Source organism: Pseudomassariella vexata (assembly GCF_002105095.1).
Source record: "Pseudomassariella vexata strain CBS 129021 chromosome Unknown BCR38scaffold_10, whole genome shotgun sequence".
NCBI classification, from domain to species: Eukaryota; Fungi; Ascomycota; class Sordariomycetes; order Amphisphaeriales; family Pseudomassariaceae; genus Pseudomassariella; species Pseudomassariella vexata.
Window position 1 is genome coordinate 310,217 of NW_024467965.1, and position 27,518 is coordinate 337,734.

At 51.4% G+C, this 27,518-nt stretch overlaps 8 protein-coding genes across 8 annotated transcripts; 5 read left to right on the forward strand and 3 right to left on the reverse strand.

Moving 5' to 3' along the window:
• Positions 1–544: 544 nt before the first annotated feature.
• On the forward strand, positions 545–1,066 carry BCR38DRAFT_487044 (uncharacterized protein; the record flags this gene model as incomplete). The annotated part of the gene is made up of 2 exons (XM_040864105.1): positions 545–791; positions 957–1,066. 2 exons carry the CDS (start codon positions 545–547, stop codon positions 1,064–1,066), a joined length of 357 nt encoding a protein of 118 aa, XP_040713367.1.
• A 439-nt stretch (positions 1,067–1,505) lies between these two features.
• On the forward strand, positions 1,506–2,147 carry BCR38DRAFT_347454 (vacuolar protein-sorting-associated protein; the record flags this gene model as incomplete). Its single annotated transcript, XM_040856345.1, has 2 exons — positions 1,506–1,962; positions 2,035–2,147. 2 exons carry the CDS (start codon positions 1,506–1,508, stop codon positions 2,145–2,147), a joined length of 570 nt encoding a protein of 189 aa, XP_040713368.1.
• A 213-nt stretch (positions 2,148–2,360) lies between these two features.
• BCR38DRAFT_348498 (uncharacterized protein) lies at positions 2,361–5,129 on the reverse strand (the record flags this gene model as incomplete). Its single annotated transcript, XM_040856427.1, has 4 exons — positions 2,361–2,978; positions 3,027–4,488; positions 4,542–4,975; positions 5,034–5,129. 4 exons carry the CDS (start codon positions 5,127–5,129, stop codon positions 2,361–2,363), a joined length of 2,610 nt encoding a protein of 869 aa, XP_040713369.1.
• Positions 5,130–8,300: 3,171 nt separating this feature from the next.
• On the forward strand, positions 8,301–11,241 carry BCR38DRAFT_494397 (P-loop containing nucleoside triphosphate hydrolase protein). The gene is made up of 6 exons (XM_040864724.1): positions 8,301–8,414; positions 8,530–9,044; positions 9,084–9,276; positions 9,316–9,521; positions 9,575–10,777; positions 10,838–11,241. The coding sequence occupies exons 1-6, from the start codon at positions 8,340–8,342 to the stop codon at positions 11,058–11,060; spliced, it is 2,415 nt and encodes an 804-aa protein (XP_040713370.1). The 5' UTR covers positions 8,301–8,339; the 3' UTR covers positions 11,061–11,241.
• A 609-nt stretch (positions 11,242–11,850) lies between these two features.
• BCR38DRAFT_348588 (Six-hairpin glycosidase-like protein) lies at positions 11,851–14,102 on the reverse strand (the record flags this gene model as incomplete). Its single annotated transcript, XM_040856435.1, has 4 exons — positions 11,851–12,964; positions 13,020–13,090; positions 13,151–13,190; positions 13,246–14,102. 4 exons carry the CDS (start codon positions 14,100–14,102, stop codon positions 11,851–11,853), a joined length of 2,082 nt encoding a protein of 693 aa, XP_040713371.1.
• Positions 14,103–17,461: 3,359 nt separating this feature from the next.
• On the forward strand, positions 17,462–20,193 carry BCR38DRAFT_348478 (uncharacterized protein; the record flags this gene model as incomplete). Its single annotated transcript, XM_040856424.1, has 2 exons — positions 17,462–19,981; positions 20,029–20,193. 2 exons carry the CDS (start codon positions 17,462–17,464, stop codon positions 20,191–20,193), a joined length of 2,685 nt encoding a protein of 894 aa, XP_040713372.1.
• Positions 20,194–21,569: 1,376 nt separating this feature from the next.
• On the forward strand, positions 21,570–24,431 carry BCR38DRAFT_31284 (uncharacterized protein). Its single transcript, XM_040854668.1, has 4 exons — positions 21,570–21,693; positions 22,098–22,260; positions 22,321–22,432; positions 22,499–24,431. Exons 1-4 carry the CDS (start codon positions 21,688–21,690, stop codon positions 24,324–24,326), a joined length of 2,109 nt encoding a protein of 702 aa, XP_040713373.1. The 5' UTR covers positions 21,570–21,687; the 3' UTR covers positions 24,327–24,431.
• Positions 24,432–24,952: 521 nt separating this feature from the next.
• On the reverse strand, positions 24,953–26,590 carry BCR38DRAFT_396076 (ubiE/COQ5 methyltransferase family-domain-containing protein). The gene is made up of 2 exons (XM_040857641.1): positions 26,164–26,590; positions 24,953–26,076 (listed from the first exon to the last, which is right to left on the reverse strand). The coding sequence occupies exons 1-2, from the start codon at positions 26,472–26,474 to the stop codon at positions 25,413–25,415; spliced, it is 975 nt and encodes a 324-aa protein (XP_040713374.1). The 5' UTR covers positions 26,475–26,590; the 3' UTR covers positions 24,953–25,412.
• Positions 26,591–27,518: the final 928 nt, after the last annotated feature.

Below are 27,518 nucleotides of genomic sequence, written 5' to 3' on the forward strand. Positions count from 1 at the left end.
TTACTACACTGGCACAGAAGGTTGGCTGGTTCCGTGCCTGTCAGGCAGACTACAATGACTGGGGTCATGTTGTCGACGACCATCATTGGGGATACGATGCCACGTTGCCCTACTTCAAGAAGACAGACTGATGGTTTAACAGAAACAACCCGTTGATGACATCCACTTCCTGACTGAAACACTCGTGGAATAGGTCCTGGTTCAGAAGAGACACAGCGCTCGCACTGTTGGTTTCAGGCTAACCAAGGGTACTTAGTATCATTCCAAGGAAGTCATTCTGTCCGCCGGAGCGTATCGCACACCCTGAACACTCATAGAGTCCGGGATTGGTCCCAACCCCACCGAAGTTCTCTCCAAGCACGGCATTGAGCAGAAGGTCAACGCCCCTGAAGTCGGGAAAAGCCTCGTGAACCATATTCAGTTCAATACACTCTGAAAATTCCGCGACCCTTTCCCGGGGTACACTATCAGCTCCTCAGACCCCCTCTTCTTCGAACCTTAGTATTCCCTTGTCCACCCTATTTACTTCACTGGATCCACCCCCATGTCTCGCGAGGGCCTCATAGCTGCCATCTTCAAAGACAAAGGTGACTATGCTTCGAAAGACCACTACCTGCTCAAGGATACCCACGCCTCGATGGAAAACAAATTCGTCTGGGTTGGAGCTTCGGTCGATCCGCCGGTGGTTCCTGGTGAGAGCCACATCACCATATCCATGATCGGCATGAAGCCCAATGCGCGTGGTTTGGTGTCCATTGCCTCCAAGTACCCGGCTGATGCGCTGCTCTTGGGTCAAAATTACCTGCTTCGATACTGGTGTTGATAGGTACATTTGGCAGACTGTGTTTCGTAATTAAGTGCGACGGGCAATACCGCGTTTGGGCGAGGAGTATCTGGATTCGAGAAGGATAAATAGAACATTCCAAAGTCTGCAGTACCTGCCATTCATCTTTCAGGTGTGCTCCGGATTGGGTCCGCATTCGGGACGTTAGAATATGCCGCTACATTCACAAATGAAGTCAACCGTTGGCGAATCTCCGGCCAAGCTACCCAGGAACAGCCCTGAGCTGTCTGCATTGGCCTAGTAACGGTGCATGCGGTGCGGTTGAGGCAGCTGAGTTCAAGTGCACCAAAAACGGTGACGATCATTAATGTAAAGTTAAATGATAATCCTCCATAATCACGTATCTACTAAAACAAACTTACCATGAAAGCAGGAAACTTCTATCCTGACTTTTGCCCGAACGAACTTGCACCTAAACAGCACCGTTACGATAGAATATCACTTAGCTCTAGGCGGAGCGGGGGCCCTGAGAAGATCCACTTCTGGCGCGGGGCCAAGATCTACTACCCCACCATACCATCGCATTCAGAGCTTCGAACCTTAGCTTGACCTCCAACCTCCAGCAACCACTTCGTCATATTTCAAGCCACTCGTTCATCGCATACCCAAAGAAGTCTGACGTTCCTAACCTCCCTACCGCCCTCCATCCACTACTGACAAAATGGAGCCCCCGACTCCTCCCTTCGACTTCCCCCGCGAATACTACTTCCCCGCCTTCTTTACCCGCCAAGTAAACCTGACCTCCCTACGCGCACAGCACGAAAAATGGTCCTCTCTAATCCTATCCTACTGCGCACACCACCGACTCTTCAAGCTGTCTTTATCCTCCCCCGCGACCGAAGACCTGTTCCACAACCGCAAGCTGAACAAGCGACTCAGCACTGCCGACGCGCGCGAGGTGCTCGACTTTATGCGTAAGGACGGGCTCGTCGAAGATGTGGGAGGCGGGAGCAGCGGCGGAAAGTCGGGTGAGGCGGGGGGAGATGTCGTTTGGGTTTATTGGAAGACGCCGGAGGAGTGGGCGCGCGCTCTAGAGGAGTGGGTTGATGAGACGGCGCAGAAGGGGACGGTGTTGACGTTGTATGAATTGACTGAGGGAGAGGGGACGAGGGGTACGGGTGAGTACTGCCTATTTGTCTTGTTGACAATTCTCTTGTGGAGTTTTGCGTCGCTGATATGGTGGGTGCTAGAATTCCACGGCATGGATCCGGAAATGATGCAAAAAGCGCTGCAAGTCCTCGTCAATCGGGGCAAGGCGCAAATATTCGGACAGGAAGACCAACAAGGCGTCAAGTTCTTCTAGGTGTTGCCAAATGGGGATACAGCAAGGCTTGGGTATTGTTCTCTGAGCTATGCTACAACAGTCTGCATGGCTCTGAATGATTGACCTCGGATGGTTGACACTTGGCGAGCTAAGGCCGCTGTTCAAGCAGTGTCAATATTGAGACGTCGAACACCATACTCCACAACCGGAGTTCCAGAGTGGGAGGATACACAATGTCCTTCGCCACAGGAACTAACCGAAGAAATTCGTTACCAGATACTTCTCATCGAAGCTCAGCTCCTGCTTCATCACAACGTCCAGCAACCAATCCGACGCAACCACTCGGGGCTCCATGTTACCCTGCCGTGCCATGTCCTCAAATCTCTTCCACAGCTTCTTCTCTTCAGGAGACGCCGTACTGAGCAGATACACTGGCTCTGGCCCAACCTCGTCTTCTTCGGGATTGGTTGGTTTGATCGTGGTCCCACTTCTTGCCGCATACACCAGGAAGATAGCGCCGTTGGCCTCAGCAATGGCCTTGTAGCTGTCAGTACCATTTTTTATGCTGGCCGTGCAATAGATTGGGATGTTCCATAGCAGTTTGCCGCCGTTCTTCGCCGCTCTGTTGACTGACGTCTGGAGCTTCAACCCAAACTTTTTCTCGTTCTCCTTGTCCACGAGCAGGTAATCTTCTGGAGGAGGGACCTCCCCTTCATCCAGGCACTTCTCAATCCAAGTTGACGATAGAACAACCGCACCCTTGGACAGATTGCGAAGGAACTTGACAGTGCGCACCATTTGTGGAGCGACAAGATAGTCACACGGTTGACCATCAGTCACAACGGCGACGCCGAGTCCGCGCAGCTTTTTCTGCGCAAGGGTTAGCCACTATAAGCCAAGTATCAAATAAAAACTTACGCGATCAGCGTCTTCCTTGTGTTTATCATTGACCCAGCGCTTGAATCCCGTGAGAATTACCCGCATCTCAACCTCTTTGACAGCAGGTCTCGCCTTCTTCGCGGGACGCTTCGACATGATGGCTGCTCCATCGTCATCCTCCCTGGCGCTAGCTGGACTCGAGACGCTTCTGCGATTCAAGTGCTCACGATCAATGAGGTCGGCGGCTCGCTTTCCGCCCCATGGGCCCCCGTCCTTGGGTATTCGCTTCTTCTCCTTCTCATACAATTGGATATCGGACTTGAGATCAGACAACCTGCGCAGAGCACTACTCTTTGCACTACGACCCGTTGATGACACAGTGGATGGCGTTTCGTTCTCCTTACCCACACGAATGTGGCGAGCTCGCGCCGGAGTCGTCAACTGGCCTGCACGTCTCTTAGCGGCAGAAACACCAAAATCTTCTGTTGTCTTCTCTGCGTAATCAGCGTCGTTGTCTTTCATGACATCGAACTCCTTTCGAGCTTGACGACTTATCGCGACTTCTTCAGCTGGATCATCAGAAGATAAGTTCTCCTGAGTCACGTCCAGGATCTTACGCTTTCGCTTCGCAGCCGCAGCCGCAGCGGGAGCGGGTTGTTTGGGGCCGCCTGGGAAGTACAGTTCTTTCAGCTTTGTTTCGTCCAAGAAGGTCTGGCCAATAACCTCGCCGAGGTTCGTTCGCGGAGGAAAGTGTGTGTACTTGGATGTGGAGATACTTAGAAGTTCGCACTTGGCATAACTCTCCTCTATCCAGAGATGATTGATCATGTCAATATTCCAATCTCGGGCGGCCTCGCACTTCTCGCTGTTGTCCCGTGCCGTGATTAGGTGCGTGTTGTCTGCCTTCATTGTCTTAGTGTACGTCGCTCCCGAAGCATTAATCAGGTTCTCGAGATAGATTCGAGCTTCGCCACCGTAGTTGGAAACGGTAATTCTCAAGTCTTTGAATCCAGGAATGCCGTTCTTTGGTGTCGGGTAGTGAAGCAGGCGACGCATAGGCGAAGTCCATTCGTCGTGAACGATGAGGTGGTATAACCAAGACAGGTTGCCTACAACCTTGCGTTCATGTGACGCATGAACGTACTGACTACCCTCGCGATATTGGCAAATGAACCAGTCGCACTCATCCACTTCGTCTGTCATATCACCTCCATTCTCGAGAATCAGGCCCTGGACAATGCCCTTCAGTCGGTCGCTTATAGACAAATCCCCGCAAAGCATAATCTTCCTTCCACGGAACACGTTCAGCTTCGGGCGACCTGCGACTGAACCGTTGCCTGGAGGTGGTAAATAATCCGGACATGCGGACGTCGCACCCTGGAGGTGTTGGCTAGTAGGCACTGCTATGTCGTCCTCTGGCCGGGCGCGCAGTATCTCCGGGTCAGGCAGTAGATAGGGTCCTTCATCGATCCGTTTTCCAAGCTTGAAGCAGTCATCAAACCTCGATTGAATTAGACACGAGACGAATGTAGACTGAAATGACCTGTCACTTACCAATGAGGAAGGACAATCTTGCATTTCAGCTTTTTCTCGATGACAGTCTGGCATTTCGGATGGTCCATCGACAACGCACATATGTGTGTAACGAGCCTCGTGATATTCTCCGAGTCGACTCCACCCATGGCCATGGTGGCGCCAATTATGGCATCTTTATCTCTACTGGGAATGTCGGCACACGACAGGACCACGTCGGAGAAGATCATCCTAGGGTCGGGCGAGTATGGGCGAATCTGGACCTGCTTGTTCTTAGCCAGCGACGCAGCGATCCAGTCGGACTTGACGACTGGTATCATCATGGCCGATGCTTCGTTGTATTCGGGAAAGTCGATCGTGTTGGATATTATATGGGTGACCGCGTTAAGCACAAGAGAGTCGTCACGCTTAGGTTGGATAACTGAGCCGCCATACTTGACAACACTCTGTGATAGCTTCAATTGATCACATAAGTTAGTGACGCACCAAAATACACGGAAATATGCGCATTACCTCACTAATGAGACTTTGGCTCAGTTCTTTACTCGGGAAAAAGGTGAATACGCACGAGCTGAACAATCGTCCAGCCGAGCCGTCAGGGTCAGCCATTGAAGTGCTGTTTTGCGCAGATTGATTTTGCTATTCCAGGCAATGAATCACAACTAGGATTGGGGAGCTCGGAGATCAATACGACTCGGTGTAGTTGCGTCGCAAATCGAGGCTGCCTAAGGGTGGTAGTGACGTTACTAACTTGCAATAGTGGTCGCGTCGAAAAAGGTGGGTGGCCTGCCTTGATGCGGGATGTTTTCGTGGAATAACGCGTCTTAAGACTTGCATTAAACGCGACTTTTTGTCGGTAGTAGCGATGCGCCATCACATGACGGGTATTTCGCGTAGGTTCCTTTCGTTTCAGCTCTAAAAGTCTCCCTAGATACTTTACACAAGAGTGCATGGGCTTTTCTGTCTAATTGCATAGCGTAAAGGAGTGTATATAACGAGGTTGATCATACCAGAAAGCACAAATAGTAAGGAAGCTATCCATTAAGGCCTAACAGATACACTTCTGATTTCCAAATGAGCTCTATACCTGCTTCACCATACTGTCGTCTAAATTTTAGGCGTGCGTTCAAATATAACAGTACTACTCGGTTCAAACACCACTTGTTATTGGTGTATCACTTTGCGTGGGCAATACAGGCAAGAGAGCTGTATTGGTGATGATGATTATGATGGGACTAGCTCTCTTATCGCTCGTTGAGGTTTCATCGATTTTGCTACTGCGAGACTGCTGACGTGTACCCATATGAAATTAATCTAATCTAGTTCATCGTCAAGGACGGCGTCGGACGTGCCCAATCAACATGTGCTTTCGCCTGTTTGCTCAACTGTGCCACTAATTTCCTCATTGATATTCCAACATGGCATTCAATGACAGTCTCAATCACATCATGGAGCTGGAGATGAGCGACAAGGACGGCGGCCTCTGTACAACCATAATAAATGCGACTTCTAAGGCTTTCAAGACGAGCTACTGCATCTTGAATATATCAGGAACGCAAGAAATTTCCGATCGGCATTAGCTCGAGACGTAGAAGCTTACACCATGAGAGGCGTTTCGTGAACTCGTTAAAAACTGGTAATCTGGCAGGCATGGTATTTCTTATTGGTTAATTTTTGCTCACTTTGTCCCTATAGAGATGCTATCATCGAGAGCAACCGTATCGCTGAGGAAGATGACAATGATCATCATGAGGGTGACGAAGGATATTACCACGTCGATATTGGTGCAGATGATCCCCACTCTGTTTCTGGTTCCATAGACGATGGTTCGAGTCACACTGATGGTGGTAGTGCTGGTGAGGAATGAGGGTAGTCTCAAAATCTCACCCCGAGCACCACGGTCATTGTGGCAGCACAATCGGAAACGACACAGCAGCAGCAGACCAACCATCATCTGTGCAGCAAGCAGGCTACCCAGCCATAGTGCATGGCGACTCTGATCGGGAGGGCGAAATAGGCACCTCGAGGGATGACACGTACAGTAGGACACCCAATCTAGCGCACAAGATGTATTCCTACATTAACGAAGGTGTAGGGCAGGGGCATGGATAGCATCTCTAGTTATTTTGCAACCACTGCAATGGTATAGGGGATTGAATTTGCAAGGTGAAGATGCAGTAACTGGAGTTGCCACAGATTGGCCTGAATACCAATGACCAAACAAGCAGCGTCACTTGTATGGAACAGGCTCGTCGTCGTTGTCTTTTCAATAGGCATGTTTTCCAATTTGTAAAGGACCTGGAGGCATAGAAAAAGGGTAGTCAATGGGAGTCGAGTTCTACGATCGTTGAACAGAACATAGGCATCAGAAGTTTGTAAATTAGGATACACAGCAGGTACAAAGGTAATGTCGCTACACTACCGTATCCCAGTGTTTAATGCCGGCGGCCTGTTGAAATTGAAGTAGTCTGGCATGCTGTTTTATACAGAAGTCTTGTTGGACGCCTTATGCCTATGTTATTGACCAGACATAATTCATGGCAAGTCATGCTGAAAGGAACTGCTGGCGAGTTTGGTTATAAGAATGCTACTAGTTTCCTTACCTATGTGCTACCTTTAACTCTTGAATTGAAGGTGACCAACTGGCCAATTTTGAGCACTTAATGTGCATGTTAACAGCTCTGTCTATGAGGAGAGCTCCGAATTTCTAACAATGTTTGACAGTTGAGTCCCTTTTCCTGCCACCTAGCGCTTCCCCCTTCTTTCTTCTCTTTATTGTTCCGCTCACCCTTTCCACTCCGAAGCTGAGTAGATATATTCTGATTTCCACTTTAGGGTTTAAAACTGAAATGCCCATCACTAACATCAGTGGTTCCTTCTTTTTTTCCTTTTTTTGGATCTTTCAACTGTCATGTCGGTCCTTGGACTTGTTCAAGGCAGTTAGTCACAAACACCAGGCCAACCATATCATCAGGCAATTATCAGTGCCTTCCTTCCATTGACCTTCTATCAATTCACCATTGCGCATAAAGTGCATTCCTCATCGTTTCTATCTTTTTGACTCAACTGAAGCATGAATACCTTTCCAACTTGATCAATCCAACATCATCCACCACAGTTACTAACTGCATCCTCTCCAGAATGAGTTGGTCCCACCCCAAATATGGTGGCCCTGCCAGATCAAAACGTGCCCTGTCACCTTGCGAGGAAATATCAAACTCGGACCTGCCTGATCGATCGGCTTCTGTGCCAACTAGTTGCGATCCAGTTGAGAGTGAGTAACCCTTTCCATCGCCTGGTCGGACCATCGCTACTGGACTCACAATGGAGCAAGATTCTATGTTTGATACTGGTAAGTCGATATTTATGTTAATTCTGCAGCGACATGTCGGGATCTTCTGTAACTGTCGCGCCCATGCTCTACTTCACCACTTCATCTTCAATATCTGGATAGCGTATCCCACTTGCTTTAACCCACATCACCTCCACCTCACGTTCCAATTCCAACCTCCTGATTTCCTGCCGATTGGCCATTCCCTCCTAAACACCATCTCGACCACTCTGCAATTGCCAAGAAGGAGAGGTCGTTACTCGGTTTTCGCAACGTTAAGCGGCGGATCCTGCTGTTCGATTATCCTCATGTCACTTCCCTGCCACACATCCTGAATTTGTCCTTTCACACCTAACTCTTTATCAGGTATGACCAAGCGTATGCTTCTCGACGAAGACTACGACAGAATTCAATACAACATGAATACCGGCAACAACGATGCGGGCGATCAAAGCTCGCGATCGAGCATTCCCGGAGCCGACCACTTTATGCCTCCCAGCTCTCTGACCAGGGACAGTAAGCTAAGAAGGTTCAATGAGGTTCTTGGAGAGATACAGCAGCTAGTAAGCAGATGTCATTTTCCTATCTTCCCTGGTCAATAAAGGGTTCAATCCTCCTTGGAGACGGCTTGACCTTCCTGACTAGATCAACAGCAGTTACTAACGCAGTGTTGAACAGGGTATATCGCATGTGGTGCCCCTTCCCGAACTTGTACTCATTGGAGATCAACCTGCGGGAAAATCGAGCTTGATGTCAGGTTTGGCGAAGCTTGACCTTCCCAGAAGTGACGGAGTCTGTACCCGATGCCCCTTGCACATCCGATTGGCTCACGATACCAAATGGCAGTGCCGTGTTTCCCTGCAACAGCAATACGACTTCAACCCACCAGCGAACGGAAGACCGATCAGAAAGAACGATGTCACGGCAAGAAATCCGTTCCCCCCTTGGAAACTCCAAACTCTTGAGATCAAAGAATTCAAAACTGTTGAGGACAGAACTGAGCTGGAAGATGTCCTCAAATGGGCGCAGATTGCTACTCTGAACCACAATAGCAACCATGAGCTTTATATTCCAGGCTCAGGAGCAATCGCCAAAGAGGGAGATCTGCAGAGTGCTATGGAGAAGTCTGAGGCGGCGTTCAGCCCCAACACAGTTGCGCTGGAAATCAAAGGGCCGGAAGTCCTTAGCCTGTCGTTTTACGACCTGCCCGGAATATTCAACAACCCTTAGAGAGACGAGGATATGTATCTTGTCGAAGTGGTCAAGAATCTTGCCTTGAATTACATCAAGCGACAAAAGGCCTTGATCATCTGGGCTGTTCCGATGAACTGCGATGTTGAGACATCATCTACCTTCAATCTCATCAGGCAGATGAATGCAAAACCGCGAACTGTTGGCGTAATGACCAAGTCAGACCTCCTTTCAGTCGGTAACCACGCGCAGTGAATCCGTATCTTACGCCAGGAGCAACATGTCGTTGGCCTTGGATACTTCATTACGATGCGCTGCCCAACTTCCGACCTTGAAGATGCCGAAAGACAAGAAGAGTTGTTCTTTGATGGAAGATCTGGTGAATGGCCCCAGGAATTCACGGAGTTCGGGGACAAGTGTGGTGTCACCAATCTGGCAGTCTTCTTATCTGAGCAACTTCGCCAGCAGTTTGCTAAGGAGTAAGTAGTACGGCCCAATATAGTGTAGAGGGATGTTTACTAACGCCCGAAAGCCTTCCATCTACCATTAAAAAGGTCAAGAGTCATTTGAGCATAGTGACGGAGCATTTAGACAGCCTCCCAGATTTACCTGCCAACGTGGAGCTCGAAGTCAGAAGAAGCCTCGGCGAATTCTACCGCCACGCTGAGGAAAAGATCGATAGCAGTGACTTTTCGGCAACCTGGAGGGCACTCACGGAGGAGTTTCGTGTGTGTATAATGGAAATGATGAAACCCAAGATAAAGATCTCACATGAGAGCGACAAAGGCGTCATCGAGGTGGCGGACTCTGACGACGAGGCTATAGCCACCATGTCTACACCTTCGAAAAGACCTAGACAATGGGATTCCTCAAAAAATCAGCCTTCATCAAACAAAAAGGCACGCACAGCTTTGGAGCACATACACGTGAAGCCAGAGAATCCTGCAATATCTAGTCAAACACCGAAAAGCCTTCGAGTGCCAAGTCAGACTGACCTAGCCAATAGTCGATTCGCTGAATTCACGCATGCAGGTAAAGGTTTTGCCGATATTGGCCAGATCAGTGAAGAGATGAACAGGAAGCGATTGGTGGGGCTCCCTAATATGTACGATCATGAAGTGGTTGTTGCTCTCTGCAAGCGAGCAGTCAGTCCTTGGAAAGGTCCATTAAACAAGTACTTGGAACAAACCATGGAATTTCTTCTTGCGGCTCTCAGCACCACCCTCCAGTCCTCACTCAGAACCCTGAACAAAAGGTTGATCTACAAGGAAAGCGCCCGCTTCATCAAGCAGTTCTTAGATGAACAGGGGGAAGTCCAGCATCAGCGTTTGATAAATCTCTATGAGATGGAAGCTCATCACCCTCTTACTATCAACGAGGACGCTTTCAAACAATATCAACGGGAGGAAGCACAGGTGATTGAACGTATTCGATGGTTTTCCCGAGCCCAGTCGCAATATTTAATCCCGAATGAGATTATGCTGAAACCACTGGAGATTTTATCCTCGGAGAACAGGATCGCAGAGCAGAAGAAGATGCGAAGTCATCTGGCTGAGATGGGCGAAGACCCTTTCAAGGCTTCATTGGAAGTCGCTGCGAACGTTCGGGGATATTACAAGACCGCAGCAATGCGATTTGTCGACATGGTCGCAATTTCGATACACTCGCGCTTGCTTGTGGACGTGAGCCTAAAATTGCCCAGATACCTGGACGAGAAACTAGGATTACATGAGGCGTATATTAAGCTTGAAGCCCATCTTCATTTGGTTATCCCCCCGAGTCGTGCTAACACCAGGCAAGGACAAGATGATTGCAACGTATATGATCGTTTGATGGAGGAAGATAAGGATACCGCCGCAAGACGCCGAAATTTCAGGAAAGAGAGAGACATGATTGAGAAGGCCATGGAGAAGCTCAAGGAGCTTAAGTCCTCAAGTGCCACCCTGGGTGTTGACGTCGACATGGATAACGTTTTGCCCGCCAGAGATCTAGCCAGAGTTTCTGGATACGAAGTCTGAGCGGAGCAACTAAACTGGAGGTTCTTGCATCATCGCCATTAGACTGTCTTGCAGTATTCTTCTCTCCGCACCCGTAATCTCGATCTTCAGTGTTTGATAACAAGGTTGATCACCAACGGCATCCTTGGAACGTAGTTTGGTTTCTTTGGCAAAAAGGAAGAGATATGCAAGGAGAGGGGTTGGATTGGTCACTATGAACATTGTGATGATATGAGCTTGATGGATGATTGGCTCATTTTTGAGAGACTGTTGCCCTCTTCTTCAGGATTGTTCTGAATGACAATATGATGATGGTGGACAGATGGTTCTAAAATAAAACTTGCTAGAGCTCAGCCGCGATGGCATGATGTTTCTCGCACAGCTATACGTGGAGACTTTGTACTGATTTTATACTTAAATCTACCGCACTTCACACATTTCAGCTTTACTAGAGACATATCCCAGCGACTTGCGTGAACCGCCCGATATTTATATGGGGAAAGCCAACAGATTACTTCAGTAGCCGCACACTGCCTTCGTTGTGACACTGAGGTTCGCGTTACTTAAATTATCTTGATAAAGACTGCGGCCAGGATGCTTATTCATACAACAGCTGCGGATAGAACCAAATAGTGATCTATGCCACAATGAGTCATCTTGAGTAATTTCAATTACCACCTCAACTCAAAGCCATATATGCATACGTGCATCTCGGGGTATCATGCAGAATCCACCAAACGAGGCCCCTACTCGCCCGCCAGGCAACAAACCCGAGGCAGCCGCCATATACTGATGATGACGTTAATCAAGTCTACTTGATGAAAATGCTGTGCTTGCCCCCATCCCCACGTATTCTAACAACCTTCCTAGCTTCCCTGCTACCCAGGATGGCCCAGGAACTCCTCTTCGTGGGCGAAGCCCCATCGACCAGCACATTCCTCGCTGCCTTGTCGGTCGCCATCGGCAACACCACATCCCCCGTCGTGCCCTCAGGGGTCTGATAATCGAGCTTGAAAGACCCATTCGCGTCCAGCGACCACCTCGCCGAGAATTCCCCCAGTTTCGTGGTAAATCCGCCTTCCGCACTCGTCAAGTCCCCCGGCTGAGGTGCAAGCCGCCACGTCTTCCCCGCCCGCCCCGTGATGCTCAATCCCAGTATATGTTCCGTCAGTGCAGTTACGGGGCCAGTCGACCAGCCGTGCGAATGCGAGGTCATCGAGTACGTGCCATAGCCCGCGTTGTAGCGGTAGCCGAACGTACCGTCGGTCAGGTAGCCCTCGATCATGGTGCTTTGTGTGCCATTGGGATTGTTGAGGTACCAGCCCCAACTGGTGCGGATGAGGTCAAGGGCGCGCTGGGTCTCGCCAGCTAGCAGGTGCATTTGAATCTCGAAGGAGGAAATAAAGGGAGATATTTCACCGCTGAGCTCGGGGCATTGGGCGCCAATGGGGGTCCAGTTCTGGGTAAGGTAGCTGGAGATATCTGTGGCTTTGGTGGATGATGCGTTAACGATTCCAAAGAGAACGGCCAAGGAGTTGCCATCTTGCGAGTGGATATCTGGTCGTTCTACGGCATCGTAGAAGGCACCGGCAGAGGCATCCCAGAGCTTGGCATTGGTGAGATCCTGGATTTCACTCGCTTTCTGCAGCCATGTCTCGCCTTGCCCGTCTGTGTCGCCCAACCAGCTGGCAAGCGTCGCGCCAGTCACCAGAGAGCGGTAGAGAAGTGATTGTGCCGAAGTCAAAGTTCCGTTGGCGTCGAATCGTCCCCAGTCGGCAGTATCCGACTTCACAAAGAGGAGGCCCGAGTCCGTAACTTGGTCGAGGATGAACGACATGGCCGCTATATAACTCTCCCAATTGGCTCTCAGAAAGTCGGTGTCGTCCGAGTAAAGAACGTAGTTGTATGTTCCAATCAGCGTCCACCTTCAGAGTACGTTAGAGAGAGAGTGGTCACACACGCGCGTGGCGGATGTCTTACATGTGATATGTATCACTACCTGTGGCCATCAACGGTGGTCCAGAGAATGGGAATTGACCAGTGGATGAATTCTACAACGACGGTTAGGAAGATTGCCCAATTATGTGACAGCTTGTGGGAGTTGCACGAACCTGGTCGTCGTACATGGCTTGCAACCCGTTTTTCACACTCCTGTATGTCTTGAGCACAGTTTCACTGCGTGTGGGAGGGGTCAGGAGGGCCTCACTCGAGATCGCCGGTGCTGTAAGCCGCTGCGGGGACAGCAACACCTAGGTCGCCAGGCCAGACAGTCCTATCTCGCTTTGCACCGTCAGTGAGGATGGTGTATCCTGGCCCCAGTTCACCAACCTCGCTCCATCCACTTGCGGGGGCAGGCCAGGCCCGACCCGTGGAAGGAGGTATAGAAGCGGTCTGGAGAGTATAAGCTCCACTGTACCATATTTTGTTGAGTAGGGCATCACTACTGTGGAAATATCCTTGATAGGCTTGCAGATTGGCCCAAGTCGGTTGAAAAGCAATTTCCAAAGTCACGTTGTTGATGCTGATAGAAGCTGCTTCCGCCACGAGGAACAGCGTCATGTATCGGAATCCGCCGCGGAGATACTCATCGGGCATGATGTAGTTGAAGTTGCCCACTTTGGAGAAGTTGGCGTACAAGGCGCCATCAGAAAATGCGCCATTGCCGCTCGAGTAGTCTGAATCCGGCCCTATCCAGTTTTTGGCTTCCGTGAAGGCTATGCCGATGGCTCCGTTCCCTTCGACTGAAAATACATTGTAATCGATGGTGGCAATTCCTCCAACTTCGCGCCCAAAATCCAAGACAAGGCCGATTCTGTCCCTACCCAAAGCAGTTTTTCCGTTCCATGAGCTGACATGTTCTCCACTGTGGTAGTCCAGAAGAGCTGACGGGGAGACTGCTCGAGATGAAGGGGCAAAAATGTTCGCCTCCCATTCCCCGGGGAAACTAGCCTGTTGTATACTTCGACACGGCGTATTTCTCCAACAATTTTGGGCGCAGGCAAGATTGTTCTGTGAATTAATGAGAACAAGCAGGACACTGAGAATAAATCCAAGAAACCCCATGGTAGATACTAACAGTATAGCACAGCCGAGGCCTGTCCGTTAGAGAAAGATACTGTGGGGTTTTGACAGAGTGAACGAGAAAAATATACTCCTACGACCCGCAGAGTCCATCATCATTCGTAAGTCATGGGATATGTTTCTGTTTTCCGAGCAGTGAACCATAAGACGAGTGAAACAAGCACCTAGCCGGTCGACGTAACTTGGCAGTAACGATCATGGTGGAGCTGAAGGCGTGACATCCCTTCCTCAGACGTGAGTCGCAGGCATGAGACACAGGGAAACTGCATAGCTCATCAGATGTGCGATGATAACCACCGTAAAGACCAATCAATTGTTTGACTTGTTGCCTACATCTGAGGGGCACTGATGGCACTGATGGTCGCAGCTGACCCCCGCAGACCTTGCTTCATCAGACAGATGTCCGTCAGCAAGGGGGGTCGGCATCCAACCAAAGAATGCAACACCTTGACCGAGGTAGAATGGTTCCCGATGCCGTGCCTGATGCCATCCATCTGGCAGTCGTACGCCCGAGTGCTGCGCAAACCATTAAAGTTCTTAAGACTGCAGGTAGTCAATGCGCACAAGTGACCAGACATTATGCACCAACTGGAACAATTTCTCAATGACTATAAGTTTTCAGCTGCAGTGATGTCATGGTATCAAGTTTGGCTATCGCACTACAGTCTTGGTTTGCTCTGGAGTCGCATTTCCGTGGGCGAGCGAGACCCTCGATGTGTTGGCTGGAGCAGCGACTCAGCAGTGTTCATGAAAGGTGACCTATAGGCGCCCAAACGGGTAAGACGCCTGTCATGATGTGGCTTCCGCATTCTTGGGGAAACTGGAGAGGGAGGAGATCCTGGAGCAAGCGTGCATAGTGTTATCAAAGCCTGCGGACAGGACAGCGACCCGAAAACTTGTGCCTACTGTCGTGTTATGAAAGAGGTGGTGACACATCTCACTTGTGATGTGCGGGGTTACCACATGGCAAGCGATCATCATGTTGTGCGACTTGGCGCAGTGTCATGGTGTTACCGTAGTGCTCTTATTAGACCGTGTTGAAGATAACACCGGTGTCGTGTCATGAATGATTCAGGCAAACGGAGCTCTCAAACGCTTGAGCAAAGGCAGGTCAGAAGACACACCTTGACCAACAGATATCGGCAAGCGCGTGGATTGTCTCCCAAAGTCGCTTCGTGCTTGGCTGTAGAAAATTTGAATCTCGCATGCGGCTTCATTGTACAAAGCAGAGTGGCAAAGTAGGAATGGAAGCAGTTGGGATTGGAATATTTCCCAAGTTCCCAAGGTTGGGATAATGATCAACCCTGGTTCGGTCTGACTGCTTTAGAGTAGGCGCTAAGAACCTAAGCACTTATATTGGAAACGGCGCAGGTTCGGAAGATTTCACCTGCCGTTCAGACTTGTGGGTGCAGTAGGTGCTTGAGTAAGTACTTCAAAGTAAGGAGTTATTGAAGACATTGCGTCGTCTCCTCAGCATTTAATTAGCCATGAAAGCAGATGACTTCCAATGCCTCAATATACGAGAGCGAACAGGAGACGGGGTATTATGGCACTAATCGTTGCTGCCAAAAGTTAGAGGTGGGACACAAACACTTTACGCGTTGGAACTTCATCGATGAGGGGCCGGCGGCTCAGAGCAGTCCCGAGATGGCAACGTTGTTAGCTCCTCATGGTCCGTCTTACATAGGCGCCTGCGAGAACGCTTGAGCATCAAAATAGCCACTGGTAGCAACGCACCAAGTAGGGCCAATGTGACAGATGATACACCACCTTGGCTGCGACACACCTAATGTGGGCGTCGTTCGGTAGTACCGGAGAGTGGCTTGACCTGCACAGTACCTAAGCACACTAGCAATTATCTACGACTTTTGCTGGAAATAGGGGAGGAGGGGCATCGTTATGACGGTGAGAAGAAATTGGTTCAATTAACACCAAAAAATCACCTCCCAATGGAAAAGAAAATGATTATTCATGACGTCCTTGTCTCCTTCTGGTTCTTTGGAACTTTACAATACTGAAACTGCAAAGTCGTGGAATGATTCCAGAAATTCTAGAAACAGAATGGATGAATAGACGTCTGGAGTCTCTTCGATCATCCGATCTGCCATGGTACCTTACGGCCCTAGCGTCATCGACTTATTCTTGTCAAAGTCTCAAAGAGCTCGCCATCCCAAATCACGAGTATGAGCTATTGACGAAGCAGTAAATATTACAGGCAAGACTCCTCGGCACTATCAATGACTTTGTAAATGTTTCTCGTTCGACCCGCCCCCTTTTCTGTAAAAAAAACAAAACAAATGGGTCTCGCTGCTTAACGCATGATGAGGTCCTCCATAGCCCCAATCCAGACTCAAATGGCCACTTGGGCCTTTGTTGGTATTCCATTGTACTCAATAGGTAGCATTGCGAATAGCCCCATCTGAGAGCGGGTGCGCGGACGGTCCATCCCAAAGAGGACTGAATGCCTTGCGTATCTGGTCAAGCGATGATACCCGGGCCCTCCCAGTGCTTGTGCCAGTGCCAGCTCAGAGCGCTGTTGCTGGATAGAGTATGCCGCCGAGCTACCCAAGGATGAAGTACACGTGACAGCTCCAGGGGCCGTTGAAAATACGCCTGGCAACCTGGGAGCGCTTTTCATTACGCTAATGCACCCGCCAGTGAATCCAGAGGCAGACCTAAAGTCAAAGGCAACTGTTCATTCGATCCAATGTGCAAGCACTCACAATCAACAGGATGATGAATAGTGACGAGACCAAGATCATGAATGGCCAGCCCCATCTCACCAACTAACACCTCACCTTTTTGAACCTAACACCACGACTTTTTGCCACCCCTTCATGCCTGCCGGCGTCAATACTAACGAGACCGTCATTGGCACTTTCTGGATTTCGTCGGGTGTGGTTTGATATAGGCGGCTTTCAATCATCTCGGTCTTCTAATTACCAGTTGATGGTCTTGCTGGCTTGCATCAGTGGATCAACGAGCTCTCTGCAAAGTACCGAGCACCGTCCCGACCAATCCTGCCGCCCCGTGGCATCGCGACGCCCATGGTAGTTCGGCGACATACTCGAAATCGTGCCTTGTGCCACCAAGCGACGTTGTAAGGGGAAATTTGTGTGTTTTGGGCCTCGCTTGAGGTCGCGTTAACCGTCCTGGATGATGGTGGGTTTGCCCTCTTGTCCTTTTGCTTCCGAGCGCATATTGTGAACCGTGTCCAAAAGATGTTTCGCTGCATTGTTTCCACGATGTCCGACCGTGCTGGAGACGGAGCCGACTCGTGCCTACTCGTGCCTAGCTTTTGCTGTTCTGCACTTTGGTGACTGACTGACTGACTGACTGACATGGCTATACAGACCTCATCTAGGCCCCGCGACGTCGGTGGCAGCTTCGCAAGTCGTCGCGGTCACGCCAGCCAGCTGTCCATTTCTGACTCGAGCCACCACATTACCGAAACCATCGGAACCCTATATGGCGATGACGATGATTATGCAAATAATGATGCACGGCCCTTGAGCTGGATCTCCAACGCTTATGGCGGTGAACAAGTTCCGAAGCAGCAAGACGAACCCCCCTCCCCAGAAGACCAACGTCTGCGACTAGTACGTTCAAGATCCGACAAGTCAGAAGTCTCAGCCGCCTCGGCGCCATCTGCAAATGGAACATCAAAGAAGTCTCAGGTGGGGCGAAAGCCCAGCCAGAGGAGCGACGGCAGCCCAAGCTCGCCAATGTCTCCGACTCTGCAAGACATGAGAGAAGAGGAGGGCTCCTCGCAGTTTCCTTTGGGCAATATCGATAACCCAAATGACATCGCCCAGGAGCTCAGCAACCTGCAGGCCCTACGGCGCATGTCGATGGATGTGCCTAACAGCCACGATCCTGATCTGCCGTTCCAGAACTTTTCGCTCATGCCCATGCCTTCGATTGCACCCCAAGGGAACGACGACGAAGGCGACCCGTCACGGTTGCTATGGGTGCCGGCTGGCGTACACCCCGAGCTCGCCCCGACTGAGTTCAAGAACTTCTTGGAAAAACGCGTTCAGTCCATAAAGAGGAGGTCTGGTGAATCTACCCTCTCTGCTGATGGAATGGAAAGGAGCAATTCGAGTGCGCTCAGGCGTAAAAAGTCAATGCTCTCAAGGCAGATTGATAACGTGGGCGGACGTGGTGCGGATGGCTACATGGATGGGGCTGATAGGCTGGAAAGGGACAATTCGACATACGCGACCCCAGAACTGAGCCTCGATGAGCTTGTGAAGGATCCTTCCAAAGCGGTGCAGAGGCTTACTCTAGAAACTGGCGGCGAAGGCGGAGCTGATGACATGCCCATCTTACCAGTTGCACCTGGCATGGGTCTTCGTCGTTCAACTCGCACTACATACCGGAAAGGAGGCAGTTTGAAAGATCGCCATGGCGGCGGGACTAGCAAATCCAGTAGTGACCGTCTCCCATTCTCACAACGTATCGTTTCGCGGAGAGCAGAAGAGGAATTTAGCGACTCATCACCAATAACCGAATCTCCCATCCAGGCCCCCCAAGGATTCGGGTTAACTCGAGTACAGTCCGAGCCCGTTGGCGAAAACTACTCAAGGCCAACCCGATCAATACGAAAGCAGCCATCATTCACTCGAGAACCTGGCAACACGTCACTTGACGGTGCTCAAGATGAATATCAGGAATACTCAAGTCGACCTGCAGAGCCGAGGCGGATCCCATCCGGCGACTCAGTCCGAGCCTCTCCCCCCGTCCCACAAATCGTCGAGACTCTCGCGAAGGACGAGGAGCCCTCTCCTGTACAACCTCCGCAGGCCCGACCATACCCTGAAAGATCTTCTTCTCAAAAGGGTATTGTTCAGGCACAGATCCCAGAAGAGCCCCCGGCTCGGTCAAGTCGACGTCCTGCCTATGGACAGAGCGCGCAATCCGCTCCTCAGCCTCAGAATCCTCAGCCGCCCCAGCAGCAATCCGCTCCCAAGTCACAACAAAATATGCGAGCACAGGGAGCCTCGAACCAGTCACTCAACGATATGGCACATCACCCTTCGCCATTGCCCGGAGGTGGTGCTGGGAGAACCGACAGTCTGACGTTCATTCCCACCTTCTCGGCCGAGGAAAAGAAGTCAGATAAGAAGAGCAAAAAGGAGAAGAACGAACCGGAAAGCACAACCTCGAAGCCTACGTCATGGAAATGGTTCAAGAGCGACGACAAGGATAAGAAGAAAAAGGAGGAAGAGAGCAAGAAAGCGAAATCCAAAGGGTCTGTGGAAAAGGTTCAGGACAATGTGCGGTTAGATGTCTTGCAAACCTCGATCGACACGGTGAACAAGAAAGGCCGGGAAAGCTTGCTGCTCGATCGCGATAGCGCTGATAACAAGCTCGAAGAAGAGAGAAAGAAGGAAGGCGGGCGAAAGTCGGGAGAACAGAAAAAGGAGAAGGATGGCATATTTTCCTCCCTCTTCGGCGGCGGCAAGAAGAAAAGTGACAGAGATTCTGGCAGCAAGAAAACCCACCTTGCCCAACGATCTCTGTCTCCAGACCCAATTCCTTATCGAGTACTTCGACCCGATGTCGACTACCACTGGACCAGATTTCCTATCCTGGAGGAACGGGCCATCTACCGTATGGCGCACATCAAGCTGGCTAATCCCCGCCGTGCGCTGCACAGTCAGGTTCTACTCAGCAACTTTATGTATGCATACCTCGCAAAGGTCCAAGCCATGCATCCTCAGATCCAGGTGCCACAGTCGCCTCAACAGAAGCGACTGCAAGAAGAGGAGAGAAGGCGACGCGAGCAAGAACAACAATACATGGAGCAGCAGCAAGCGCAGGACAGTATGGATCGGTACAACTTTGAGTACCATCGCGTAAGTCCTTGACGGAGCCCGTGTTGACCTAAGCTAAACTGCTGTAGTCAAACAATCAGTATGGTGGAGAGCCAGGTTCACAGCATGAATCAGGGGATTACCCTGAGGACGCAGAAATATACGACTACGGACACGGCAAGGATGACCGTGGCAACAACGGCATTTATCGAGACGACCGCCGGCGTGACGATGAAGAAGACGAGATGTGGTAGCACTCTTTCGCGTCATCCGTTCGAGGCTGAGGGAGCCCCAACGCGGGTAACAATCGGCGGTTCAGGGGACAAAAGCAAAAAGGGTTGTCCTACCTTGCCTTACGTAACCGTTGTTGAGTCATAAAAGCTTTCCAACGAAAAGAGTTGGATAGAGAGCCGCGTGAGACCGCACCCGCTACGTCAGCGGAGAGCAACTGCGCCTGCCTTCGCATACCTCTGGGACCCAAGTTTGTGGGTCAGTAGATTGCTACTGTCGCCCCTAGCCATCTCCCGCCAGACTGAAGCCGGCGGGGCTCATTACGGGGTTGCCACCAATTGAGTGCACATGGATGGTGCGGTATGGTTGTGCTCTATCGAGATGTTATATATGGGGCCGTACGGCATTGATCATAGCCGCGGTTGGGCTTTTATTTGTTTCCTGTGTCTGGGGTGGAAGGGGCCAAAGGGGCCAGGGAACACCCCCATCATAGCTTGAATGTATGATAATTATTTCGAAGTGGATGATATGTAGCATGCGGCTGGAGGGAAGGCCACCTTCGAAGGGTTATAATAAGCAACGATGCCGCTTATAAACAACAGAAGGCGTTTGACCTTGTATAGTACTGACAATGCCCAGGATTGCCACTCTCTCAGAGTGCAGTCTCGTCTGTGACCACCAGATCAGCATTGACAAGGACTCGGCAGCTGAGTTGAAGCTTTTGCGCTAGAAGAGGTTCCCCATAATTCATCCGGGGTAATGGGAGAGTTGCGTAGGGTTGAGGGCCAGAGGCATCCACGATGGTGGCCTACCCTAGCTCCGTTCTTTGGAAACTTATAGCTCTCCATCAACTTTCTCAGAAACACGACTATGCGGGCTCACCAAGTTTTTTTTTTTAAAAAAAAATACCACTGTGACGAAGTCTTTCTTAGCTGCCCAACAGAGGTAGACAGAAGTCCGCTATGCATTTTGAGAGGTGAACTTCGGGGTTAAATAAGCCAAACGCTTGGACCCAACTTGACTTTTTTACAGCTGAGAATGCTGGGCAAAAAGGTGCCAGGCCTCAGCCTCGTTGGCATTGGACCTCCTTGGATGTCTGGATGCAGGCACGCTAAGCCTATTTGGTACGAGTTGGGCTGTCTTCGAACTTTTCGACATGCTGGCGATTGCGCATTCTTGACCAAAAAATCACAGCTTCAATCTACGACTCACAAGACCCTCACTCCTTGGTCGCCCAACTATCATCCATTACTAGATATCCACCTGGTTGTATTATCTTGATACCCAGAATCCCGTTAACCCCTTGGGCCTGTTCGACCTGATAGTTTTGTGAAGCTGCCACTTCGCCGACCCGAACATCAACCTCACGACGTCCACGAACCTCACGCGCCGGTGACTGCCTTTTTTTTGTTTTTTTTGCACGCGTATCACGAGACATCAACGTCCTTTGTCGCCCATTGTGCCGTAGGTCCGTAAACCGCATCGGATTTTTCTAATTTCAACATACACATTGATCCATGGCTGTACGTAAATCCCCTCGTTGCCTAATACATCTGCCGCAAGCCTAAGCTGTCCGTTGAATACCACGCCCACCGTGACCACTGTGGCAAGCTTCCACCTGCGCGCAACTGCACCCTTCCTTGATTCCCACCCTCGGCCTGGCTGTGGTTAATATTTGCACTCTCTGCACTTCCCCTCCCACAATCAGAGTGTAATCATTACACCATCATCGCCTGTCATCATGGACCCCTACTCAGCCAGAATCGTGCCTGGACCCAACATGCTTCACCCGCACCTTCCAGGCCCCCTTCCACCAAACGCTCGCATGCAGCAGCCCATGCCCAATCCCTATTCCTATCTCCGACGTCCCATGTACACAGACGTTAGATTGGAGATGGCAGATCAGATGGCTGACCCCTTCACTCAGCAACCCCGCCAGCCCTACAACAGCCAAGGCTACATGCCCAACGGGGCTCCCGGCGGTCACCCTAACCTCCAACCAGCTCCTGGTGCCACGCCCCTCCTGCCGAACCAAGGACGAGTCCTCCAAACCGGCCCGATTCGCGTGCTGTGCATAGCAGATGTACGAGGTGAGGAAAGACAGTTAGTTGCCTGGTCGAAGTGAAGCGATGCTGATAGCTGCGCCCTAGGCAACCTCCGGTCTCTGAACGATCTCGCGAAGCAAGCACGGGCCGACCACATCATCCACACTGGTGACTTCGGCTTCTACGATGACACCTCGCTGGAGCGAATTGCCGAGAAGTGAGTGTGACGTACAACAGGCACGCATGGACAACGAGGATTATCAACTGACGAGCTGGTGAACAGGACTTTGAAGCATGTCGCTCAGTACTCGCCACTAATCCCCGAGCATGTCAAAAAGGCAATCAGCCAGGGCGGCCCTGGACCCGTCAAACAGCGCTTCCCGCCGCACGAGCTGCCTCTTTCCGAACTGTCGATGCTGATCAGCGGCCAAGTCAAGCTCGACGTGCCTGTCTACACAGTCTGGGGCGCTTGCGAGGACGTGCGCGTTCTGGAGAAGTTCCGATCTGGCGAGTACAAAGTACCCAACCTTCACATCATCGACGAAGCGCGATCTATGCTGTTGGAGATTGGAGGCGTCAAGCTCCGGCTGCTTGGCCTTGGTGGGGCGGTAGTCATGCACAAGCTCTTCGACAACGGCGAGGGACGAACCACCATTGCTGGCGGACAAGGAACTATGTGGACTACGTTGCTCCAGATGGGCGAGTTGGTAGATACTGCTAACCGCGTCTATGATCCCACCGAGACGAGAGTGTTCATCACCCATGCCTCCCCTGCCCGCGAGGGTATTCTCAACCAACTGTCCGTCAGCCTCAAGGCAGATTTCTCCGTTTCAGCCGGTCTCCACTTCAGATATGGAAGCTCCTACAACGAGTTCAGTGTCAACCCGACCCTGGATCACTACCGAGGCAAGCTCGCTGCCTCCAAGGCCTCTTTCAGCGACGTCTGGGAGACGGTCAAGAACGAGGTTGAGCCCGCGATCCAACAGAACGAAGCTCAACAGAACTTGCTTAAGAATGCGCTTGGTCTTGTTGAGAAGATGCCGACGACCGCTGCTGGTGGCAATCCCTTTGGTGGTCCTGTTGGTGGTGGTCCCGCCGCCCTTGGGCAGGTCGACGAGAGCGCGTTCAAGAACATGTGGAATTTCAATCTGGCTGATGCTGCCTTTGGCTGGTTGGTGCTGGAGATCCAAGACGGTCGCATTGGCACGGAAATGCGAGCCCAAGGCTTCAACTTTTCCCATCGAGGCGCTAAGCAGCAACCCAATGCCCCTGCGACAAACTCTCCTTCTCCAGCACCTGTGGCGAGCGGAATGTCTGCCGTAGCCCCGTCTGCACCTTCAGGACCTCCGCCGCCCTCAGGACCGCAGCGCAACCCATCTGCAGCACAACCCAAACCTGTAGTAGCAGCAGCGACTCCTCTCCAGCCCAAGCCTGCCACACCCAAGCCCGTGGCCTCGTCTCCAGCTCCTGCTGCTTCGGCAAGCAAGGAGAACGAGAAGCCCGCAGGCCCCGCAGGTACGAACGGCACAGCCAGCGGGCCCGAGTCTGCGCCCTCGCCTGCGCCCCGTGCAGCGGCTGATACTGTCGGCCTCTTCATCATGAACGTCCAGTCTGACGAACAAGCTCGGGACATATTCCCCGAGGAGCACAGATCTAAGATCACCAAGATCGACAAGTGGGGCGCTGCCTCCAACAACAAGGTTGCCCACTTCCCGACCACCGACGACCGAGATGCTGCCCTTGCCAGCCTGTCTGATGAGTTCAAAGTTCGTCATGCAGAGGACAGAACCCGACCGCTAGTAAAGGTGTTTGCACCGCGCGAGAGCAAGCCTTATGCACCCAGAGGTGGTGCAGGAAACTGGGGCAGCAGCAGAGGAAGCTCCAATGCTAACACGAGCGGTTACCGGAGCGCCACTGATCGAGGAACCATTAGCGGTGGTGAAAGTGGACCTGAGTCTGGCCGACAGCGAGGCGGACGGGGGCCGCGAGGTGGCAGAGGCGACCGTGGTGGCCGTGGTAGTGTTAGAGGGGGTGGCCGTGGCGGTCTGACAAAGGGCGAGGGTGGTAGCGCTTCACCAGCTCCAGCTTCCGCTACCCCGGCAGACTCGTAAGTCGTTGCCCTAAGAGGGTATGGACTGAGTTCCGCCTGAGCCGTGTTCTACTATTCCAAACACCCCCAACAACCCCCCGCCCCCCCCCCCGTCCCGCACCTTACACCCTTCGGCTTGTACTATGGATTTTCTCATGAAAAAGCAACTTTCTATCTTTTAGACTGGCATTGTGGACTACAAAAGTTTGGCCAGCTGTGAAGGAATGGAAGGATGGCTTTTCTTTTTGCAGGAGGGTATACCCCCTTTCCTCACAAAGGATGTGTTTCCTGGTTGGACAACGCGCAAGGCTTGAGCCATAATGCAGATGTTGTCTCCTTCCCCACTAGCACACATTCTCACGGACAGACCCTGGACTGTCTTGACTCTCTTACGCTAATCTCCCGTCCGAAAACGGACCTACCCCCCAGCTTCTCTTACTCCACGCCCGCCACCTTTTGAGACACTGGTCCGAATGCTTTGACATAGGGATAGGTTGTTTAGTTTTCACACTAGGTGCCTACCACTACCTTGACACTACTGAAAAGGGGACTTTTTCTAGTTGCTGAGAAGAAATGCGAAAGACAATGAACGTTCTTATTACATGCCACGTTTGGTGTATTTCTGCTTGAGCCGTATTATGGTCAATCAGGTCGATTCAATGTGACCGTCGTCAAAGCAACCGCAAGTCCACTGTTTCAATCATGAACATATTGCCATCCTTACCACGTCCCAGAAGCGAAGCATCTCATCTTGTTATCATAAGTTATCAAATTGGTTGCTTCGAAAAGAGGATATATTGCGAGGCCTTGATCCAAGTTCAAGGCCCAGGTGATTGAGAAAGATGACAATGGAAAAGAAGACAAACAAACATGCCGCCATGGAACCACAGTCCCAGTGAGATGTGTCATCTAGTCAGTTCAGTAGTCCTCAGCGTCAAGCCATGCATGCATGCCCATGTGTTTAATGTACAGCGATTGGGTTTCCCTTCCTGCGTTTTGTCCATTGCTGGCTGTCACCATAGATATTGTATGTAACGTTTACTCGTACATACATCTCCTTCCTTCCTCTATTTCAGTTTTCCCTTTTCACACTTGCCGTTTCGTTCATTCAACCATCCAACGGCTTCATCCCCTTATGTATAGCTGCCACACCCCCAGTCAGATTTTCATACCCGTCGCCCCCGACCACAAAACCAGCATCAACAATCATATCGCGGAACTCCCCCTGGCTCGGAAACCGCTCAATGCTTTCGACAAGGTACTGGTAACTATCCCTATCGCCCGCGACCAACTGTCCAATCAACGGAATCCCGCTAAAGCTCCAGCGCTTATACACAGCGTCGAGCACCGGGTTTTCCACTTTGCTGAACTCAAGACACGCAAACACTCCGCCCGGTTTCAAAACGCGGTACGCTTCGCGCAGGGCGAGCGGGATGTTGGCGAAGTTGCGGATGCCGAAGGCCACGGTGTAGAGGTCGATGCTATTTGGCAAGATGGAGGCCGGGAGGGCGGTGGCGTCGGCGGGGAGGAAGGAGAGGGCGGATTGTTGGGAGGGCGGGAGAGAAAGAGAGCGTTGCTTGCCAACTGCGAGCATGGAGGGGTTGATGTCGGAGATGGTTACGTGGACGGAGGTATTGCGGTGGATGGTGTGCGCGTTGTGCAGCATGCGGAAGGCGATGTCGCCCGTGCCGCCGGCGATGTCGAGGATATGCTGGGGTTTGGGAGGTATGGAGGAGGAGGAGCCCGGGTTGAGGGAGGATACGAAGTGGTCCCTGTTGGTGGCGGTTGTTGTTGGTCAGCACGGGGCTAATACGGAGGAAGAGGAACATATTGGAGGAGACGAGGGAGGGAGGACTCACTTCCAGAGTCGATGGACGCCGAAGGACATCAAATCGTTCATGCGGTCGTAAGATTCAGCGACGCTGTGGAAGACGCCCGCCACGCGCTCCGTCTTCTCGGCTTCGCTAATGCCATCTTCGAAGCCAAAGTGTGTCGTGCGGTCGGTGGACGAGGATGTCGATGTGGCATGGTCGGACGGGGATTTGAAAGAGCGTGGGGTCGTGCTGAATAGTCTTACATGTCGCGAAGAAGAACAGGAACGAGAAGGTCCAGATTGTGGTAGTACTCGTACAGCTCGTACAGCTGTGCGCAGCACAGGTCGGGCGGCCATATCTATTTTGCGCAAGGGAGGAGGCCGTCTTGGGGGATATCCTGCCGACGAATCTCTGTCAGTAAGATGTCAGATGTTCGATGTCCCGCTCAGGCCTGCCGGAGCTCAGAAAATTGAAGGTGCCAAGACGGAGAGCGCGACGCGAATGTGGCTGTGTTGCAGGTACCGGGAGGCTTGTTCCTTCCGTGTGGGGAGGCGGCTGGAGTCGTTGCAGATCGCCGAGGCCCCCGTTGTGGAGCATCGGGGTTTTGACGGGTTTAGAGTTTGGGGATCATCATTTTCCAGAAGCTGGAACTCAGCACACCATTGTATAGGAGATCGAACTTACTCAAGCAATGCTAGACCGAGGAGTCGTCCTGACCTCGCGTTGTTCGTCCCGAGAACATGACATACGCGAATCTTTGGACCCTGGTGTAGCCCTGGCAGACGAGGAAGCCGCAGAGGAGCAAGAGAAAGATGATGACCAGGCCGATCGCGACGTTGGGGCCAACATTCGACATTTTTCTGTTGTTTGGGCGGATTTTAGGGGTTACAGGCGTGGCTTGTGTTGGTATGATTGTGTGTAAGAAGTCTCCCGCGTCTTAATACCAGTTGTCGTAGCGGCAGGGTTTACGACAAACGGAAAGGCGTCTCGTTGGGTTGGCGGGCGGAATCGGAGTTGGATGGAATACGCCAAATCAATTCCAAATTTGTGGGTATGGCCCAAGTGGAATAAATTTCTCGGCGGAGTTGGGTTATAAGTATTGATTTTGATGAAAGAGTGCGTGTTTGTTGACCATCAAACTGCACCCAAGGCCTCTTCATGGGCAAGCACAACTGAGGCCAGTAATCTTTGTTGCCTGGTATTGCCTTACGTGGAATGGCGCCGTGCTGGTGCAGAATAGGAACGAGCCGTATACACGTGTGGCATTGACGCAGTCGGACGTCCTCCAGCAACTCAACGGCAAACAAACGAGGTTCAGCTCTGGTACCAATACAATTCAGTGCAGCCACAAGTTGCAATTTAGATCATTTGTCTGGTATTCCTTCGATGGGAGTCAGAGA

Coding starts and splice junctions, on each gene's coding strand:
- BCR38DRAFT_494397 (XM_040864724.1), top strand. CDS start 8,340: ATGCCTCCCAGCTCTCTGACCAGGGACAGTAAGCTAAGAAGGTTCAAT. Junction 8,415..8,529: donor TTGGAGAGATACAGCAGCTA/GTAAGCAGATGT, acceptor AGTGTTGAACAG/GGTATATCGCATGTGGTGCC. Junction 9,045..9,083: donor CCGGAAGTCCTTAGCCTGTC/GTTTTACGACCT, acceptor CAACCCTTAGAG/AGACGAGGATATGTATCTTG.
- BCR38DRAFT_31284 (XM_040854668.1), top strand. Junction 22,261..22,320: donor GTGCATAGCAGATGTACGAG/GTGAGGAAAGAC, acceptor GCTGCGCCCTAG/GCAACCTCCGGTCTCTGAAC. Junction 22,433..22,498: donor CTGGAGCGAATTGCCGAGAA/GTGAGTGTGACG, acceptor GCTGGTGAACAG/GACTTTGAAGCATGTCGCTC.
- BCR38DRAFT_396076 (XM_040857641.1), bottom strand. CDS start 26,474: ATGGCCGCCCGACCTGTGCTGCGCACAGCTGTACGAGCTGTACGAGTA. Junction 26,077..26,163: donor GGCGTCCATCGACTCTGGAA/GTGAGTCCTCCC, acceptor CGCCACCAACAG/GGACCACTTCGTATCCTCCC.